At 38.0% G+C, this 21,034-nt stretch overlaps 1 protein-coding gene across 1 annotated transcript in view; it reads left to right on the plus strand.

The window, feature by feature from the left end:
* Afg1l (AFG1 like ATPase) overlaps positions 1 to 21,034 on the plus strand; it is a 241,358-nt gene that overhangs the window by 198,566 nt on the left and 21,758 nt on the right. The window contains exons 9-10 of the mRNA XM_004637478.2: positions 7,296 to 7,366; positions 7,623 to 7,723. Coding sequence (XP_004637535.1) covers positions 7,296 to 7,366; positions 7,623 to 7,723 — 172 coding nt within the window. The remainder of the gene's footprint in view (positions 1 to 7,295; positions 7,367 to 7,622; positions 7,724 to 21,034) is intronic.

Consider the following 21,034-nt stretch of genomic DNA (forward strand, 5'->3'; position numbering starts at 1 on the left):
AATTAAAATAAAAAATATTAAGTGTTTTAAGTTGTATTAAAAAAAAGACTACAAGGTAGAAATCAGCTTAGGTAGTTTGGCAAGACCCTGTCTCAAAATTTTTTAAATTAAGTTAAATTAAAAGTGGCTTAGAATATAGCTCAGTGGTAAGGCAACTCTGGGTTCCATTCCTAGAACACACACACATGCAAAGTAAATTTGTCAAGTAGAGCTGCCTCAGGAACTACTAGTCCTGCCATACCTTGACTGGACTTGTTAAGTCATTCTCTCTGACATTTTATTATAGTAGCCCTAGCAAATGAACACACTCACCCATAGCAAAATAATAATAAATTATGATATTTAACATTATAGAATACAGTACAGCAATAAAAATGAACAAACTCCTATAACAAACATCAATGTAGATAAACCTCACAAGCATAATATTGGGAGTACAGCAGGCAAGATACATGTGAAAAAGAGAAATGAGCATATGTGAAACATTATATACATCAGAGTAAAGCTGAAAATGAGTCAGGACACACTCTTAATGATTCCGCCAATGTCAATGCAAGAACAAAAAGCATTTTCCTATGTCTACTAGGAACCTGGGGATACTTTTTGTAGGGTTTTCCCTGACTGTTCAGCTGTTTGGCTACTTCTAATCCCCCTTCTAATTCCAGAAGGACTGCAGGTTTTCTATTGGCATTTTCATTGTCTAAAGCAACATTGCCTACACTGTCTACCCTCACTCTGTGAAAGTGGGCAATTTTTTTTCTGTATTTTCCCTCATCCCAAGTATCAGCTTTCCTCCCGAATCTGTTTCTGTCCACTGTCCAGTGCTTTCAGGTAACACTTTTGTGTTTTGTCTGGAGTTTATAGTTGCTGTCAGTGGACGATCGGTTGGAGTGGAGCTTGCTTCTTAGTCCCCAAGCTGGTCTCCCTCTCTTGTTCTGATGGATCATTTCCTGGGGAAACATGCATGAGAAATATATTTTTGAGTTTTCACATTTCTAAAAGTGTCTTCATTTTACTTGTTTAACACTTTGATTAAGTAGTTTGACAAGAATATTTCCATAGGATATTTCAGATACTCTACCATCATCTTCAGATTTACTTTATTATTGTTAGAAAGTTTGATTTGAATGTTTGTTTGAATCTTTGTCTGTTGTTTGAAAGTTTCTTGATCTTTTATATTTGATCTGATTTTTTTCTTTTGAAGTGTTTGAGTTTCCTGAAATTGCCTCATAATGTACCTTGAAATGAATTTTCCACCCATTGTTTTTCTTCCTCCTTTCTTCCCTTCCTCCCTCCTTCCTTCTTTAAATCCCTCCCTCCTTTCTCCTTTTCCTTTTTCCTCTGCCATTATTTGTGCTGGGATTAGTTGGACCCTGCCACCCTAGTCATGGCCTTTAGTTCTGTTAAACTTAAATTGTCTTTGATATGTTTTACTTCCTTTCCCCATGTCCTTTGGAACTCTTCCTGGTTAGGTACTGACCTCCTGGTTTGATTCTGGACTGATCTAGTTTTATTTTATCTTCTTTCCATTTTTTTTTCTTTTACTGTATTCTGAAAAATTACCTCAACTTTTTCTACCACTTCTTTTCTCAGAGATTTTACTTAGCAATCATATTTAGAGTGCTTTCTTATGCTCTAGTCATTCTTTTGATCATAACATCCTACTTTGTTTTATGTATCCATTTTAGAGTATATTGTCCTTTTTTACTCTGTACTTTTTCTTTACTTCCTCCAAGATCTTTTTTTCTATTTCTTTATTTTGGTCTTTTTCTTTTATCCTAGAGGCATCTCTTAAATACCTGGAAATAATTTGGTTGTCCATTCATGATATTCTTCATTCCTAAAGAATGAGGTATTAAAAGCCTGATTAAAAGTTATGTGTGCATAAGTAGGGTTTTCTTGATTGATGGGCTTCATTGGAGCATGATAATAAGGCAATTGGTCAGATTTTTTGTTAGAGAATCCCAGTGTCAGTACCTGCCAAATCTTTCACTTGGCTGTTTGGTGTCCTCCTTGGAGAAATCTTTGTCTCTTTCCTAGCATAAAAGCTTCACTGGTAGGTTTCTAGACACTGAAGAGGTAGGGAATGTTAACTTCACAGTATAAGATATAGGGTTTCAGTGTGATACTTTTTTGAGGAGGGCAGCACTAGAAACTGAACCTAGCGCCTCATATACCAGGCAACCACTCTACCTTTGAGCTACACTCTCAGATAATTTTTAAAATTCTTATTTTAAGACGAGATCTCACTATGTTGCCCAGGCTGACCTCTAACATGCATTTCTCTTCCCCCGCCTCTGGAGTAGTCTGGATTATAGTCATGCAGCACTTAGTCCAGTTCTCTCTCTGTCTTTCTTGTTAAAGTTTCCCCTACTGGTAGCCCAGTGTGGTGGCACATGTTTGTGGTCCTAACTCTAAAGGAAACCAAGGCAGGAGGATTATACGCTTGAAGACAGCCTGGGCAGTTTACCAAAATCCAGTCTAAAAATTCAACATTTTTAAAGAGCTGAGGATGTAACTCAGTGGTAAGAGTACTTGCCTAGCATCTATCCAGCTAGAAGGAGTGAATCTAAGGAAATGCTGCTGTCTGATTTTCAAACATCCCCATTTCCAGTCTGACCACTCACCTATATGTCTGGTAGTGCTAAACCTTTGGAGAGACCTTTGGTAAGAACCAGCTTGCTTTATTTTGGTTCAGCACCCCACCTCCCACCTTCTGATTTCTTAATCTACTAAAGTCCTGCTCATCTAACTAAGGGATAATAACATTAACTTGGTGCTTCTGGGGTCCCTTTATTCCCATTCATGCTCTGTCTGTCTCTGTCTCTCTGTCTCTCTGTTTTTCTCTGTCTCTGTCCCTGTCCTTGTCCCTCTCCCCCTCCTTCTCCCCCCCCTCGTCCCCCTCCCCCTCCCTCTCCCTCTCATTGGTACTGTGGATTGAACCCAGAACCTTCACATTTAGCTATATCCCCAGCTCTTTTCTGTTTGGTGGACAAGCTGTCAGTAAGTTGATAAGTTGTTCAGTTGGACTTGCAGTTTTCCCACCTCAGCCTCCCGGAGTGCTAAGACTGTAGATGCACACAACCATGCCCAGCTCCATGTGATTGATTCTCTTAGAAAGCCCTCCCTCCATCACTGTCTTTGGGGAAGGTGATCATCTTCTTAACTAAAAAGGGGAGGAAAAGGCTCCTCACCAGCGCTTGACACCATGGCCAGCGACTCTGAGCCCCTTGGCCCTTCTTATAAAGCCCTGGGTATGAGAAGAACTAGAACTGTGGTAAAGGGGTCACAAATGGTGAGGGACTGGTTCTCCTGCTAAAAGAACCATAGGGCAGGGTCCGGGCCCAGTTCTTATCTCACTGGCAGTTCTGCTTAGAAGGTTGGATTTACTTAGCATTTCTACCATTAGCACTTTCATTGTCGTTGAAGGAATAGTTATACTCAAAAGCAACACACTACCCCATTATATAGGTGTATTCAAATGTGTTGGACCTAATTCTCCCTATTGTGATACTAGAAGCAGTTGTTACAGTGACCTTTCCTCTAATAGTTAACCTCATTTCTTCTGTGTAAATAATAATAATAATAATAATTATTATTATTATTATTATTATTATTATTTGAGGCAGGGTCTCACTACATAGCCCAGGCTGGCCTCAAACTCATGGTGATTCTCTTGCCTTCCAGTGCTGGGATCACAGGTTTAGGTCACATCCAGCTACCATAATTCTTTCTATGGGTGATACTCCTGTGCATGAAAACCTGGGTATTACAATATACACATTTTTAGTGCTTTTGTTACAGATTATCTGGTTGTCCTGAAACATCCCAGTTTTGTACTCCTCTCAGCAGCATATGAGAGTGTCACCACACCCAGGCTTGTATGTGGTGTATAATCTTTTTCCTTGTCTCTGCCAGATATTATGAAATTTGCTGGTACAAGTCTTTTGCTAGTTTTTCTGTTGGCAAAGTCAACTTTTTAATCTATTGGAGTGTTTTTATATACTAATGGTGTTAGTCACATGCTGTAAATATTGCTACTGTTTCAGTTTAATATTGTCCTATTTACTTTAATATTTTGTTATTCGTAAAAGTATATTTTTATATATTCAGATTGAATGACTTAATTTTCTACGTCTCAACATTCCCTGCTATGAAAGAAGATAATGGTGTATAGTCTAAGGTGAGGATGGTATAGGTAAATTAATTGCTACATAATAGTTGTTCAACAGATGGTAACTTTTTGTTATTCTTTGTATGATACTGAAGAGTTCAGAATCACCTAAAAATTTTACTAGTGGGCTGGGATAGCGCAGTGGTCTAAGCACCTACCTGGCAAGTGCAAGAACTGGAGTTCAATTCTGGTACTGCATGCCATACTGCATGCCGTGTGGGCCCTGAAACCCCAGGCGTTCTGAGCCGACCATTAAAACCGGGTGTGGTGGAGCACACCTGTAATCCCAGCACTGGGGTGGCTGAGATGGGAGGATCACTACGAGTCCGAGTTGCATAGCAAGACCCTATACCAAATAAATAAATAATAATAATTATTATTTTAAAATTTACTAGTAATACCAAAGACAAAGGTATTTATGCTGAGTATGAAATACATTCAAATAAAACTCAAACTTTTAGGTAATTTTAAATTTTTCTCTTTACTTCTCACCCTTAAAAATGGGGGCTGGGGAGATGGCTCAGTAGAATAAGCGCTTGCCTGGTGAGTGCAGGGGCCTGAGTTCAATCCCCAGTTCAAAAAAAAAAAAATGTTTAATGAATTCTAGGCTGGGGATGTAGCTCAGTGTAAGAGGACTTGCCTAGTGTGCACAAGCCCCTGGATCAATGTCCAGTGTCACAATAAATAAATATTAATAATGGCAAAGTCCAGTCTTCTTAAGTAGGAAAACCTGAAGTCTGAGTGGAATGTGACAAAACTAGTGTTTTCTCACAAACTCTTTGTTAAGGAAATATATATATATATATATATATATATATATATATATATATATTTGTGGTATGAATTTCTTCCATAACATCCTTATTTATTTATTTCCTATCAATTTAGATGCATGTACAATAATAGGCAAAGGCATACACTAGCCACTCCTACTTTTTAGCTTAGGAAGATGAGGTTCCTGTTCTCCATCCAGTTTGGTAGACTTGAATCCCTGAGCCAAGTCCAAGTTGGCTTCGATAAAGATGATGACAATTTTAAGTTACATAGAATGCTCTTATAAAAGATTTTTATTTTTAGGCCACTGAACACCAACACATTTCTGTATTTTATAACTTCTGAGTATATATTTGTAATAGTTACTAGAATTCCTATGACACTATTGTAATAAAAATAATTGTATAATTTCATATACAATTTTGTTGCATGTGATATTGTGTATAATCCTTTCACAGGTGGCTTAGAGGATGCAGTTTAAGTATGATGAGTTGAGCCACATGTTAATGATGTGTTACACTAGAGCATAGGACTAAGAAACAAGTCATCACCAATGAAGCAAAGGAGCAATGATCTATGTGCCAAATATGTTCTAGAGACTTAACTTTCACCTCTTTGGGTTAATCTTAAGAGCTTGGTTCTCCCTGTCTAGTGCGTAAAATGCCTGCATAGCTATACTAGGGAGAAGTTGACTTTCTGAAAGCCAGTGCACATCCTGGGTGACTAGCATTTCTCTCTTTCTCTTTCTCTCTTTCTCCCTCTCTTTTCTCCCTCTCTGTTTTTTCTCCTTTACTGAGGATTGAATCCTAGTCTCTACCACTGAACTGCACTCCTAGCTCTGTTCTCATTTTTATATCTTTTAAGAAGTATAGTATTTCTATAACAATTGTGCTGTGTACCCCCACAGTGAGAGATGATAATTGCCCCAAGTGAATTCGCAAGGATGATGTCTAAGTATACATGTGATTGGTGGGAATATTGACGTCCACATTGATTCCTGTGATTTCTTTATACCTTTAAGTTTGGTTTTGCTCTGTTATCACTCTTCAGTGTCATTCAGTTATTTTAATGAGATTGCATTCAAATGTCTTTCAAGGCTTCATTAAAGACAAAAGTACTACAAAGTGAACCATTGCAAATGCTATTTTTAAGATCCTTTGAGATGAAGTGGTTATTATTTAGAATGTGACAATTCAAAACCCTTCACAATGACCATGTGCTTTGTTAAATTTTTAAGGCCTTTGCTGTAGTACAGTTGAAGAATTAGTTGCTTGTGTGTTAAATGCATGCCATCTAATAATTATCTCAAAGGAGAATGGTTTTATTTAGTTTAAACTTAATCTAAAGAAAAAATCTGTTGTGTTAATTTGCAGTGAGACTTTATTAAAGTGGATATTTTGGAATTTGGTTCAATTCCCTCCACAACTAGTTAGTTTTGATTTGTATGTCAAAATTGAACATATTGGCAGGTCATTATGTATAAGTTTTTACATAGAATTGGAGTAAACTTACATTTTCACTTAAACCTTTTTTTGAACAGTGTTTCTTGTACCAGTTATTATATTTTTTGAATGTTAATTTACCAACCTCTTTTTAAAAGTGACAGAAAAAAAGGCCATAGCATTATCACATTTCTATATTTGTGTTCCCTAAACCATATGGTGATTTCTAATTAGAATACAAAAGACTGTGTGATGAGACTGACTTCACAGTAGCTATGATGATGGGTGCTACAGAAACAGGGTTCTCTGGAATTTCCAACAAGGACACTTTTGAGAAAAACTGTAGTTTATAACTGTCTTTGTACGAAAAGTCTCATAAAGTTATTGATGTGCAGATCAAGTTGGTATTTTGAAGCTAGTAATTTAATTCTAGATATTTGATCCTCTCAGTCAGCAGCTTGACTTGATTTTTCTTTTTTTTTTTTTTTAAACAGCTTCAATATTTAATTTCCCATGTACTCTCTCAGTAGAGATTTCAAAGGATACTTTGCTGGATGCTTGACTGCCTTGTCTATTTGCTCTTGTTTTGCATGCAAGAGAGAGCCAGAAGCTTTCTTCTCATTGTGTACACATAGTATTAATGGATTTACTCTGCCTGTATCATCTCATTACTGGAAACAGCTAGAAGCACAGAAGTCTTTCAGTGTATGCAAATAAGGCAGAATCATCTACCTGAGAGTTAATATTCTCTGCTTTTAAGTATGTTCTAAATCTAGTGTTTGTATTTAGAACATAACATCCTGTTCTCCTTTTTTATGGGCAAAAAGCTAAGCAGGCTCAGGCAGCTGTTTGATGTTGGCTTCAAGTGTTATTAATTTCATATTCTATTATTCTTTTCACTGTAGCACAAGTGAAGCTGATGTGGAGGCTGTCATGGATAAGTTGTTTGATGAGCTGGCTCAGAAACAAAATGATTGTACGTAAGTTAATTTCTCTTGAAAGAGAATACATTTAGAACACAATGCCCAATCTCCACTGACCAATTAATAAGTTCCATTGCTGTATATGGGTTGATGCCACGCTCAAGTGGCAGTCATTGTATCAGCATTTTGTCTAATTTATGTGTTGAATCATGTGCTATTATTCATCAAGCTATGCATTTCCTATCTGTAAGAGATGAATTTTATAGTAATTATCCAGACAAGATTGAGTCTTTGTTCATGTTCCCATAGTAACTAGACCAAGGATTCTAAAAGTGCAAGGCAGAGAGCTGCGGCTGAATAAAGCCTGTGGAACCATTGCCGACTGCACATTTGAAGAGCTGTGTGAGAGAGTAAGTACCCAGGCACGTCGGGACTCATTGGCCTTTTCAGATGTTAAAATACTTCATGTTTCCTTCTCTGCCCATTTCAAATTTTAAAATACTATTCAGAGTCAGAACTGATTTAAAAGTCTCATTAAGGGAAATACTCATCTATATTTGCCGTGTGCTTTTTATAGATATTGGCACAAAGTGTGCTCTTAGTTGGGCCCTGAAGCAAAATTAGAAATGCGGAGAGAGCTGTCAACTGTTGCTGGCAGCAAAAATAAAATCATCTCTCGAGGTAGTTTATAGAATCAAACAAAAGGGATTTTAAAAAATTAGAGATGAGGTTAAGTCTTGGGCAGAAGGAAGTTACAGTAAAGTTACGGTTAGCCAAGAGTGCACAACGTAAGGAATCCCCATTCTTGGGCCTCACTGTCCATCCATGGCCGCATAAGATCTTGCCTGGTCGGGCCAGGGGCAAAGAATACATTTCCACAACTCTATGATCTATACTGGATCATAAGAAATTTGTGCAACAGATAAATATGTGCACATACATACATTCATATAACTAAAAAAACTATAGTTACAGATTCATTATAGATAGGAATTCTAGCTTTCAAAGTTCTGGAATCTCAGTATGCGCTGGATACTTAGTATATTTACTGATTATAAATTTTCTTGAACTAATGAAGTTTATTGATACATTTTAGGGATTATAATTTATTAGTCTAGGTTGGCCTTGAAGTTACAATGTAACGTAGGCTGGCTCCAAATTCAAGCTGATCCTCTTGCCTCAGTCTCCTGAGGATTATAGTCAAGGGATGAATTATGGGCATGCTGGGATTAATGCTCATGAGCTGCCACACCTCACACCTGACTTGATTGTAATTATGGAGAGAAATCCAAATTAGAGATAACTTTATGCCTAATTCCTCCATTAACATATATAATCATCCAAACTCTGATTTGTCTTGACTTTTAAGTAGCTAAAGAGAGTTTACAATATAGAGGAAGAAAGGATTTTGTTTATACCATTTTGTGAGTACTTTTCTTAAAAACTAATTACTTAATTATTTCTGGCCAAAGTAAATCAGTTGCTTTTTATACTAGAGAAATGAATTCAGTCAGTAGTTCTTTAGCACTTCAGAACCCATAGATTTAGGCTCAGGCAGGATCCTGTGATTGGGTGGAAATGCCAGTGGTCTTAGTGATCCTATTCTGGTTAATATGGGTCCTCCAGATTTCCTAGGGGTCAAGTGCATTAAGGTCATAATAATCTATCATCTCCAGATGAATTCTGTTAAGGCTTGTCTTAGGTTTCACTTGCTTTACTGAAGGAAAATCTTGTGTACATAGAAGATGAAGTCTTCCCCGCAGAAGGGCACCCGGTGAGGATGAGAAAGGGCTGGACCCTGGTCCCTTGCGGGGAGGAGGCAAGAGGGTGCTTATGGAGCAGGTGTTGAGCATCCATCTGTATTTTTTCATATGCTTATTATTTCAAGGGACTTGAAAAGGTACAGGAAAAGGCCAGTTAGAGAGCCAGATCTTCGTAGTTTATTTGAGGATGATGGGAATATCATCTTTAAAATGAAACTATTTATAAAAATGAATCACTTGTATGCCCTTTGGCAAAAATATAGATTATAATAGCTATGAACTAAACTCTTAGGGATAAACAATGAACAAATTTCTATTTTTGGTCTAACTTTCTTGTGAAAATTTTTAGATGACAAGCTGTTCTATCTTTCATGATTTGGTTATTCAGTCACATAGGAAATCATTTTTCTAAAAACATTTAAGGATTTCATCCATTTTCTTGATATCCTCTTTTACATCATGTTATTCCAGTTGTTTTCTTTGGAGGTTTTTGTGTTGGTGTTGAGTTTTTCTTCTTCAAGTTGGGCAGTGACTTTTCATGGATAAATTTTCCCTTTATCTGCATGATAATTGTGAGATATTTACTGTATCAAATGAGCTCCAAGAGATCAACAGAAAACATTGACCCAAAGGAGAAGGTTGGTTCCTACAATTAGGCTGCAAGGGGGTATTTAAGGAAAGGCTGAATTTTTAAGTGGTCAGTTCATTTGTGACTGTTTTCTTGTTAGCATGATTTTGCATTTCTTTGCAGTCTTATAATTGTAGTACTTCAGATATTGAATACTTGCATGAAGAGGACCCTTGAAATCATTCAATTTCAGATGTAGCCTAAACCTCTTAATTAGTTATAATGATCTCAGAAGCAGGCTACATAGTTGCCAAAAAGTGTTCAGTAAAGAGAAAACCAAGGTAAAGGAGCAGGTGTCCAGTGCATCCCAGACTGTCCCAGCTTTGGATCACCTCAGCTAGTTTTCTGGGAGTCTCTGGAAGCCTGAGACCCAACCAACAGCTACTACTCACATCAACTTGAAAAACAGCTTTGGCAAAGGGTGAATGGGTTGACAGTCTATAATGGCTGTTTTTGAATCTTAACCTTTTCCAAGGAAAGAATAATATATTTATAAATTTTGAAATGTATTAAGTAGAACCTTAACTGTTAGTGTCTTAATAAGATAAAAGGAGGTTTCAACCAGAAGTCCTAAGCCAAAAACCACACCAGGGGCATCTCTTCCCTTGCTGCTCCAAACAGTATCTCAGATCTGCAGCCCTGCAGGCTGATGTCTAGCTTTCAGTATCACTCAGATTGCCTTTCTTTGCAGTTCAGCTCTGTCATCCTCAGTGGAGCAGCCTTGGTTACGAGACCCCGTAGCAGCCACGTAACTAACATAGCAGCCTAATCACTAACAGTGCCACATGTCAGGCATCATTCTAAGCCCTTTTTATTTATTAGTTTATTTAAGACCTATATAATACGCACTATTGCTATCCTTATTTGATCAATTGAGAAATTTGATTCCTTGGTAGTTTTGGGTTACAGCTGCTGTGTTTAATACTTATATCATGTCTAAAAATGTGTGCACAAGTTTTGCCCAAATCATTAATATAATTCAAATTGCACCATGAAGTCTAGTAAAATACTTTGTTAATTTTTGCATCTGAGCTAAACTTTTTTTTTTAAGGTTTTAATTTTTTTTTTTTTTTTAATTTGTGCATGGTCTCACTATGCAGCTTGGACTTGTAGTGATCCTCCTGATTTCTGCCTCCCTCATGTTGGAATTATAGGTGTTTGCCATCACACCTGGACTCCATTACTGCTTCAGCATGCCCAGGGGTGGAGCTGGTGCAGCATGTGGTGCCAAGGATCAAACCCTGATCCCTGCCCTTGCCAAAGCAAGTACTTAGTCTGCTGAACTATATTGCCAGCCCTTAAACTTTGATATTTTTATAGGACATGAAATTGTCCTATAAATTTGGAGAAGGGTTACCTCTCTGCTGAGGGTTAGGCCAGAACCATCCAGCTCAGTCTTGGCATTCCTGTGAACAATTGGTGTGGCACCCGACCTGTGTCCTCCTGAAGGCTTGCACCACCAACTGTCTGGGGGTATCAAGCCTTACTCTTTCATAAAAACATTGATTTTTTTTCCTCCCTGCCAGCAAAAGGTAGGGAAGTGCTCCTGCAGAGAACTGTGGGAAGGTAGACAGTGTACTTGGGTGGTCTTTGCTCTCCCCTACTCCTTCCGTATCAGAGATGTGGCCAAAGGAAATACAGCCAGTTCATCTCTGTGGGCAGGCCAGAGGCTTCCATGCTTCCTTGCCTAACCCTGATCTTGACACTGCAACTTATAATCAGAGGGGAGTGGTCAGAGTTAGGGTACTTAATTAGTAGTTCATAAAGTGTGGTTCATTGGCCGCCTAGTTTCAGGGGTGCTAGAAGTCTCTCTTTTTTTTTAACCTTTTATTTATTTATTTATTACATATTTAGTACAGGGTCTCACTGCACAGCTTGGACTTGTAGTGATCCTCCTGTCTCAGCCTCCCCAGCTCTGGGATTACAGGCATGTACCACCACTCCTGGTTTCAGAAGCCAGCTTGGCATGGGCCCTGCACGACATGGGGTACTGGGGATCAAACTCTGGTCCTTGTGCTTGCCAAGCAGGTGCTTAGACTGCTGAGCTATTACCCCAGCCTAGAGGTCTAAGCTCTTTATGCAGACATTTCTTCCTTCTCACTGGGCTGGCCTGTATGGTAGTGAGGCAAAAGAAACCATGAGTGATCATTTTCCCTTCCCGCTCCATCTCTTATTCCCCTTCCCATTTGAGAAAGATCTCCCTACTTCCTATTATCTATTCTTTTTCCATTTATTTTCAGATGGAAAGAGGATGAAGAGTTGAAGGGAGCAGGGAAGGATAGTAAGGGAAGGAGACAAAAAAGACTCAGATGTATTAATGTGCACACACCGACTCCCCACAGTAGTTGCATCACTTTACGCAGCAGCATAGGAGAAAAATAACTTCTACAGAGTTGAAAATGAAAAGATACCATGGTAAAACTGCTCAACAAAGTCTGTGTCAAAACAGTGGCACCCAAGCCCATTCTGTGTCAAATTCTTCATTGCCAAGCACTCATAGTCAAGACCAACAGCAGCAAAACCACAAAAAAACAGTTCCCCTTGTGTTCTTGAGAAAGCAGTAAAAATTAGAAATTTTGTTTCATTTCAACCTTGCAGACTTGTCCTCATGACATTCTTCACAAAGCACGCATGGTGAAACACCCCTACTGTGCGCATATATAGTTGTCTTGAGGGAAGCACTCTGTAAAGTGGAGAGCAGTTGTCTGAGGTGCAAGGTGAACGCTCTGGGTTTTTTCCCCACAGAATACCGTTTTTTATTTGAAAGACTGATGACAAACAAGCTGTGGTTATTCAGACTCAGCAGACGTTTTCTCAGTGTTTGACAGACATTTTCTTGAAAATGAATGAAGATTGTCATTGTAAGTAAAACAACTGACAGTATTTGTTATTAGTGATCAAATTTGAGAAAACAAGTAGAAATTAAACTTCTGTAAAACTTGTTTCTGCCATCATGAATTTGACAGTTTCCTAATTCTTAAACATTTCTTTCTGATGAGGTTGATGGTGATAATTAACAAATGCAGTATTTTGGTACTTGTATAATTAAGTGTGTCAATAATTACAAGGTCTAACTTATAGAACCATTGTTTTCCAATAATCAATGCATATTCTGATCAAATCATACATGGCAAAAGATCCATTTGAAATATAAGAAAGACTAAGTCTTATAGCTCTCCTAGCTCTTCCTGAGTGTGACGCTTTCTCAGGCTTCATATTTTTAATGACCTTGACAGTTCTGAGGAATATTAATCAGGTAATTTGTAGATTGTCTTTTACTTCAAACTTGTCTGCTTTTTTCTCATGAGTAGGCAGCAAGTGTGGGTTTGGACCGTAGATCTCAGTGGTAGAGCGCTATTGAGATCACATCAAGAGTCCATACTGTCAACATGGTTTATCACTGCTGGAGTTAATGTTTGCCACACTCATCTGATATATATGTATTTGTCAGGCTTTCCCACCCTAAGATTACTCTTTTTCCTCCTTTCATAATCTCTTTGGAAGAAATTTCTTGTTGAGCTTTCATGTAGCATCAAAGAAGAATATTCAAAATTAATTCCATGTCTATGTAGGGCTAAATGTTCCTATCTACCTTACCCAAAATAATTTAATTGCAGTAAGATTAATGTAGAAACTCATATGAGAATCTGAGTTTTCTATTACACTAGTCATTAAAGTGAATTTTTTAAAAAAATGTGAAATAGTCCCAGTTTTATGACATCGTTATCATTTTGGAAAACACAATTTTTTTTTTACAAAAATGTATTCATGTTAATTTGATTGATTTAATGTGATGGTTTAGCACTGCTACCTTAAGTGAATTAAATTCTTTACCATTATGAATTTGTTTTCTTTGCTTTTTTTTTTTTTTCTGCAAGGATTGAACTCAGGAACTTGCACTTGCCAGGCAAGCACTTATGCCACTGAGCAATTTATTTATTTATTTATTTATTTATTTATATATTTAGAACAGGGTTTGCAGAGTCTCATTACCTAGATTGTAGATCAAACTCATAGTGATTCTCCTGTTTTCAGCCTCCGAAGTGCTGGGATTACAGGCGCACACCACAATGCCATCTCAGTTGCTGCCTCAGCGCACCCCGGAGGTGGGGCCGGCTTGGCTTGCTGGGGATCGAACCCCGGCTGCTGCGCTCTGCCTGAGCAGTCGCTTTAGTCCGCTGAGCTATCAGGCTGGCCCTTTGAATTTCTAATACAATAAACACTGGAAGATATAAACAAAAGTTTACACACCTAAACAAAAGTTCTTTGGATTTCTTAATAATTTTTAAAAGTATAAAGAGGTCCTGAAACCAAAATGTTTGATAACCACTTGCTTTAGGGTTAAACTTTGAACCAAAACTGAAAGAATCATTTTTAAAGAAAGCAAGCCAAAGCTGAATTCTAAAGGCTTAATGAGTAAACTGGTTATACCTGCATTTTCCTTATTGAGAAATATAATTTTTACACCTGCAGAAAATTGTTTCCTCAACCAATAACTGTGTTCATAAGTATGTATTTGTAGGAGCTGTTTGTTATTTGTGTCTTTAAAATAATGACAGATGTCCAGGTGTGTTTACAGAAAGTTTGGGCAGAAACTGTATCAGTTGATGCATATGCATTGCTGTACACATTGTTCACTACCAGTGTGTGCCAGTGTGTGCTGGCTCTCTTTTTTGGTTCTTAGTACTAAAAGAGTAGAGTTGCAACAGATACAATCATCGGGCAGCGTCTGTTAACCTTAACTATATCATATTAGCTTATATATCAGATTTACAGCCATATCAAATAGCAGCTTTGGGGGAAGTGGCATTGCCCTTCTCTTTGTGTTTTGATGCTTTTGTCAGTTTTATTCCAAATGAAACCACTGGGTGGGAACCATTTCTGGTTTGTGTCCTGTGTTTGATACACTGTCAGAAATACTGAAGGATAACGAGTTTTTATCTATATTATTTGGTCAAAACTCAAGGTTGATGGTGTTTGATGCCAACAGTGGTGATTAGCATCAGAGAATAATGGCATTAATCACCAGAACTAAAGCAGTCCAGGAATGTCCTTGGCCCTTTAGCCTACTCAGCAGCAAAACCATTCTGGTGGCATTGCACATCTGCATGTGTTCATTTCCTCCCTAACCTGACCTCTGGTGATGTCTTGTCTGAATAAGGCAGCCAGCCAGCCTAACAAAGGCGGAGGTGCCAGGTAGATCACAGTGAGATTCCAAAGAGCCTGGGAGGGAATGGGTCAGAGTCTTATAAGGAGTAGTATAAATCCAGCGTCACAAATGAACCTTCAGTCTTCTGTCCTCTCTTTCCTGGCCATAGTCATAACCAACCCTTAAATTAAAGTCATGCTTTTGGTTGTGGAAGGTACTTCAACAGGCATTTAATCTTTCAAGAAGTACTGAATACTCCCTGAAGACCCTGGTCCCCATTTGTCTTTCAGTGCCAGTTTAGGGGATGCAGTTCCATGCATAAGAAACAATAAGAGACATCTTTAGTTAGGTGTAAAATCTACCATACGTACCTGGATACATCCTACATTCAAATACAGTCTAGAGTCTATTTCACATGGGTCCTCAGAATGAGAAAAATGTTTGGAATACAATGCCATAATTTGCCTATATCATAATTTGACTTAAAATGTAAAATACTCTATATATAGGTAGCTGATTCATTATTCTGAAATTTTGGACATGAAAGAAAAAGAGAATTCTCAAAACTGTCAGTATATTTGTATCATATTGTAAACTGAGATGGTGTAAAACCATGGCCAGCCTGTAACGGAGAGGACACACTGATGGATTCCCAGAGGGCCCCTCGGGAGGAATAAATATGCCAAGTGTTCTGTATCTAGGCTACAGTTATTTTGTGAATCAGATATAATAGTGCATATTCTTCTTGAAGTTTCTTGTACTCTAGGAACAAATATGTCAAAGCTAATATTTAAAATCTACTTCAGTCTTTGGGGAAAATATGTCATTTACTTGATGAGACAATGATGAATTTAAATTTTTAAAAGTTAAAGCAATCACTAACTTTTAAAGAACAGAATCTGAGCCTGGGTTACAGCTTTTGCTTCGACTGCACAAGCCCCTGGGTTTGATACTCAGCACTGCAATAAAAGTAATTTAAAAAAAAAACTAAAAATAAGAGCCTTTATTGGTTCATTGGTTGGTATTCTAAGTTACAAAGAACTGAGTCTTGCAATTTTCCTGTTTATGCAGGAGCAGGTGGAGACTTAGTTACCTGCTAAATTCTTTCTAAGCAAAGGAGGCCAGGAAGGAATTGGTGTGATTTGTTCCTCTGAGACTTTTTTTTTTTTTTTTTCAGAACCAGGGATTGAACTCAGGCCCTTGCACTTGCCAGGCAAGCGCTATTCTACTGAGCTATCTCCCCGGCCCCTATGTGTTATTAAAAACACAGAAGTGGAAATCACAGGTTATATTCAGAGAACCACAAACTCAGGAGGGCTATATTTTTATTAATGACAGGTTAGCTTCTATTTACTTCATCAGTCCACTTGGTGGGCCTGTAAGCTGGACAAAAACTAAAAAAATAACTCAGAAGTTACTGGTGACCAAACACAGGGATAAGGGGCACAGCCTTCATCTGGGAGAAAGGCTTGGCACCAGTGAATTTCTCACTGTTATGGTGATTTGCCAAAGGGAAGACCACAATTGCCCTTAAATGGGCAACTAAAACACAATGAAAACTAGCAGTACTCATAGCATTTAAAAATCTGGGGTAGCCTGAAATTCTTCACATAAATGATGTTCCAATCTTGAACTGGCCTATGAAATATGTATGAACAAGTAAGGTAACAACAGCGGTATCAACAGAAACTTCAATGTTGTCCATCACAGGTCGAGGAGAGTTTGGCACTTAAGACTAGCTAACTCGCTTATCTTCTAAGCAGTAAACAATACATAAGAAATCGAGGTCTCTACAAGTTGTACACAATATCCAGAGTACAACCCAAAGTTACTAGGTATATGCAGGCATAGGAAAATGTGACACATTTTTCAAGAGAAAAGATAATCAACAGAGTCTAACCATGAGATGACACAAATTTGGAATTAGAGACAAAAATTTCAAAGTACCTTAGTAACTGTGCTCAAAGATATGAAGGAAACTATAGTGGTAATGAATGAACAAATAGGGAAATCTTAGCAAATAAATTGAAAATTAAATAAGGACCAAACAAAAAGTATAAAACTAAAAAATTTTAATTTGATTCCTAAAAATTTAAAAATTCACTTTATGTGCTTAATACCAGATTTCAGTAGACTGAAGAGTTAGTGAATTTGAAGATGTATTGGTAGATTATGCATTCTGGAAAATTGGGGGAAAATTGAAAAAAAAATGAGCAAAGCCTCATGATATAAGAAACTATCAAGAGATTTAATATACATCTTTGAAGTCCTAGAAAGAAAACCTCTGCCAGAATAAAAGAATAGGGAAGAAAACTATTAAGGAAATGAAATTTTTCCAAATTTATGAAGATTTAAATTTACAGACTCTATAACTCATCAGACACCTAATAGAGACAAAAAGAAAAAAAATTGTTTTGGTTACATCATAGTTGAACTGCTGAAAAACAATGATAATGAAAATTACCAAAGCAGCCAGGGGAACAGTAACACAACTGAGAGCTGACTTTTCATCAAAAGCAATGGAGGCTAGAAAACAGTACAATATCTTTAAAGTATTAAAAGAAAAAAATGAAACAAAGTGTTTGATAATATAGTTTAGACTAGAACTTTCTTTAGCTAAAAATAAAAATAAAGCTAGTATTTTTAACAGATCATCATTAGATAATATGGCAAAGATATGCAAGATTGGCACTGTTGCTACTGTATATGGAGTTTTTGTGTGCATTGGATAAAGTAGCCCCTCCAGATGTCCAGGAAACTAAGAGGGAATTATGCTTATATGTGGAAGAAAGGGTACCCTTTCCTCTGGGTTGGTGCTGCCCGCTCATCAGGGGGTATGACCAGGCCAACCAGATGGACTGGATGTGATCATTCCTTTTGCTTTGGCAAGCAGAAACACCAAAATGATAGCCAAGATTTGGCACTGATTAGAACTGTTGCCAAAATATCAGGCCCTGATCTCTGGTGATCTAGGGCTTATATGGGATAAGTAAGCAGGAAGTATAGAGACAGAACGACTTGTCATTTGAGGATTGGTTTATACAGTGTGTATCATAGCAACCTGTTATGCACCACCAGCTGTTTCTAAGAGAGAAGATCAACCAGAACTGGAACAGGGACCATTTCTTGGACAACTGAAATATACTGACAATGGGAGTGGGGGTGGGGATTTTCTGTTACACTTTCATTAGGGGTGTAAAGCAGGTATGTATGATAGAACAAGATGAATATAAGAGAAATCTTGAGAGCTGAATTTGGAAAGGGTCAGGGTTGAGGTCTAGGCCTCTGGCGTTTTCCATTTGGATGGCTAGAGGAATGACAGATCAGAAACACCAGAGGTAGGAGAAGGGGGCTTTTAAACAATGGGAAGCCTAGGATTGAAGATAGAGATTTAGAAGTCATTTATAGAAATATGTTTATTTGGAGCCTAAAGTTAAAGAAATTGTCTGAACTAAACTAAGAAAGAAGAAGAGAAGAAGATATAGAGGCTGTTAAAAAATGAACTATCAAGGAATCGGTGGAAGGAAAAAATGTGAGAGTATGGTTGAATCAAAGGCATGGTATGAACAATAATAATTTCATGTTTTTTAAAAATAGAAGCAGGGCCAGCAAGATAGCTCAATGGACTGAGCGCCTGCTTAAGCAAACACAGGGACTGAGGTTCAATCCCCAGCACTATGTGCCACACTGGCCCCACCCCTAGGCACAATGAGCCAGCCACCGAGACTGGGCATGGTGGCACACACCTGTAGTCCCAGCACTGGGGAGGCTGAAAACAGGAGGATCACTATGTGTCTGAGTTGCGTAGGAGACCCTGTACCAAATACATAAATGAAAAGAAAAACAAAACTTATTAGATTGATAACATCTTGGGATTTGGGTGCTACTTTGTGGAAAGCATATCATGAGCTACTGCTCTCGAGGTAATTCATTGAAATTTCTGCTTTTCAACCTTACGTATGTGAGAAACTTGTGAATTGTAAGTTACTGTACATGTTTTTACAGAAATATGAAGATTGCTGTACTTACCTTGTGATGTCATTTTCTTTTAGACTGTTGCAGTTTTGTTTTGTTTTTTAAAACTGGGAATTGAACCCAGGCCTTGCACTATCACAGCTTTTACTTTTGTTTTTGGTACCACTGGGGCTCAAACCCAGGTCCTTGAGTGTGATAGGCAAATACTCTACCACTGGGTAACACCCAGCTCCTGCATACACTTTTTTCTTTTTCTTTGGTACCCTCATGGTGGTTTTGCTATGCTGTCCAGGCTGGTCTCAAGTTCTTGAACTCATATGATCTTCTTACTTCAGCCTCCCAAGAGGGGTAAGCCCCACCTTGATGGCTTAATCCTTTTTTTTTTTTTTTGCTGGCTCAGCCTGCCCTGAGGGAGGGCTGGTGCAGCATGTGGTGCCGAGGACTGAACCCCAGTCCCTGTGCCTGCCTACGCTTGCCTAAGCAGTCGCTTTAGACTGCTGAGCTATGTTGCTGGTGTGGCACAATACATTTTAAAATTTCCTTTGTTGCTTTACTAAAACAAATATTGTTTTGTTTTTCTCAGGCTCGTTTTTCCTTCATACCAAATATCTTTAAATTCTATGTTCCTGAAATCGATTTTTAATTTCCTACACTGAGATAGTTCCTTCTCTTGAAAATCCATCTTCTTTGAAAATACCACTCTGTCTAATTAGTACTATGCAACTAATTACAGATACTCAGTACATACTTGTTAACTAACAAAATTGAAAGAAATACTGGTTATTATCTGAAGTCCTTACTGACACTTGTTTTCCTGGTTCTTTTGGTTGCTGTTTAACTAAAAGCAACTAACCAACCAAATTCATTTTAAAAGAAACAGAAGAGGGCCCGGGGAGATGACTTAGTAGAATAAGTACTGGCCTGGCAAGCGCAGGGTCCTGAGTTCAATCCCTGATGCCGCAAAAAAAAGAAACAGAAGAATTTTAGCATGTATTATCTGACACATGCTTATCTGATTCCAAAAAGTATGTTATGTGTGCATGCACATATGCATGTATTCACACATGTATACAAGAATAGAATTCAATAAACAGCATTTATGAAATGTAAAGGCAAAAAGAAACTAGAGAATAACTAAGAGGAAAGGTAGAAAAAGTTAGTATACATCAGTTCCTTTCATGAACTACATGGTTCTTAAAATTGGACAGTTAAATCTCGGCCTCCTGTCAGCCAGAGAGGGAAAAAGATATGTAGTAAGTTGGAACATAGAAGCAAATCAGAGGAAGCAGAGTTACTGGCGCATGGACTTCTTAAAGTGACTTCTGACAGATGCCAGGGAGCAACGTCCTCAGTGCCATTTCTGCTGCTGATACACCTTTGGATTGTGCAGATCCTTATAGCTAAACTCAGAAAATAAACTCAGAGTTCACTAAAACTTATGCTATAGAGCCAAAAAAAGTGCTTCACTAGTGAGTTTTCCCTAGCTTGATCCAGAAAATATTTGAAGTGTTCAGAGATTGGGTAGATTAAGGTCATCTTGGCCTTAACTCAAGGTTGTCTTTTAAGAAAGAAAATGGAGGTTATAATTCTGTCAGTTTCATTTATATTTTGAAGCTGTGCCCTTTTCAGTATCTTTATACTATGAAATAGAATTTTATATGAAGTAGTTCCATGATTTGGAAAGCAGAAGAACAGGAAGAAGGAAGGGGGAGGACAAAGAGAGGGAGAAGGAGAAGAAGGAGAAAAGGGCAGAGGGAAGAGAAGGAAAAGGACGAGAGGGAGAGGCAGAAGGAGAAGAAAGAAGGAAGGGAAGAAGAAGAAGGAGAAGTAGTGGTTTTTCAAGTATCTAAGCATAAGGAGGGTTTAGATTTTCTCCACTGGACTCACATCAGAAAGTAAAATAAAAACAACAGCAGCAAAGTAAATAAAACACATTGAAACTGTCTTCATTGCTAGTTGTTTTTCAATAAAATTAATAAAAAATTAAATTAAAAACAAAAACAGAGAGACAGCGCCGGGGCAAGTGAGAGCCGGACGGGCACTGGGCGACTCTGTACCTCGCAGAGGAAAACAAGTAAACATGGGCAAAGGAGATCCTAAGAAGCCGAGAGGCAAGGTGTCATCCTATGCATTCTTTGTGCAAACTTGCCGAGAGGAGCACAAGAAGAAGCACCCAGATGCTTCCATTAACTTCTCAGAGTTTTCT

Source organism: Octodon degus, unplaced genomic scaffold (assembly GCF_000260255.1).
Source record: "Octodon degus isolate 3935 unplaced genomic scaffold, OctDeg1.0 scaffold00090, whole genome shotgun sequence".
NCBI classification, from domain to species: domain Eukaryota; kingdom Metazoa; phylum Chordata; class Mammalia; order Rodentia; family Octodontidae; genus Octodon; species Octodon degus.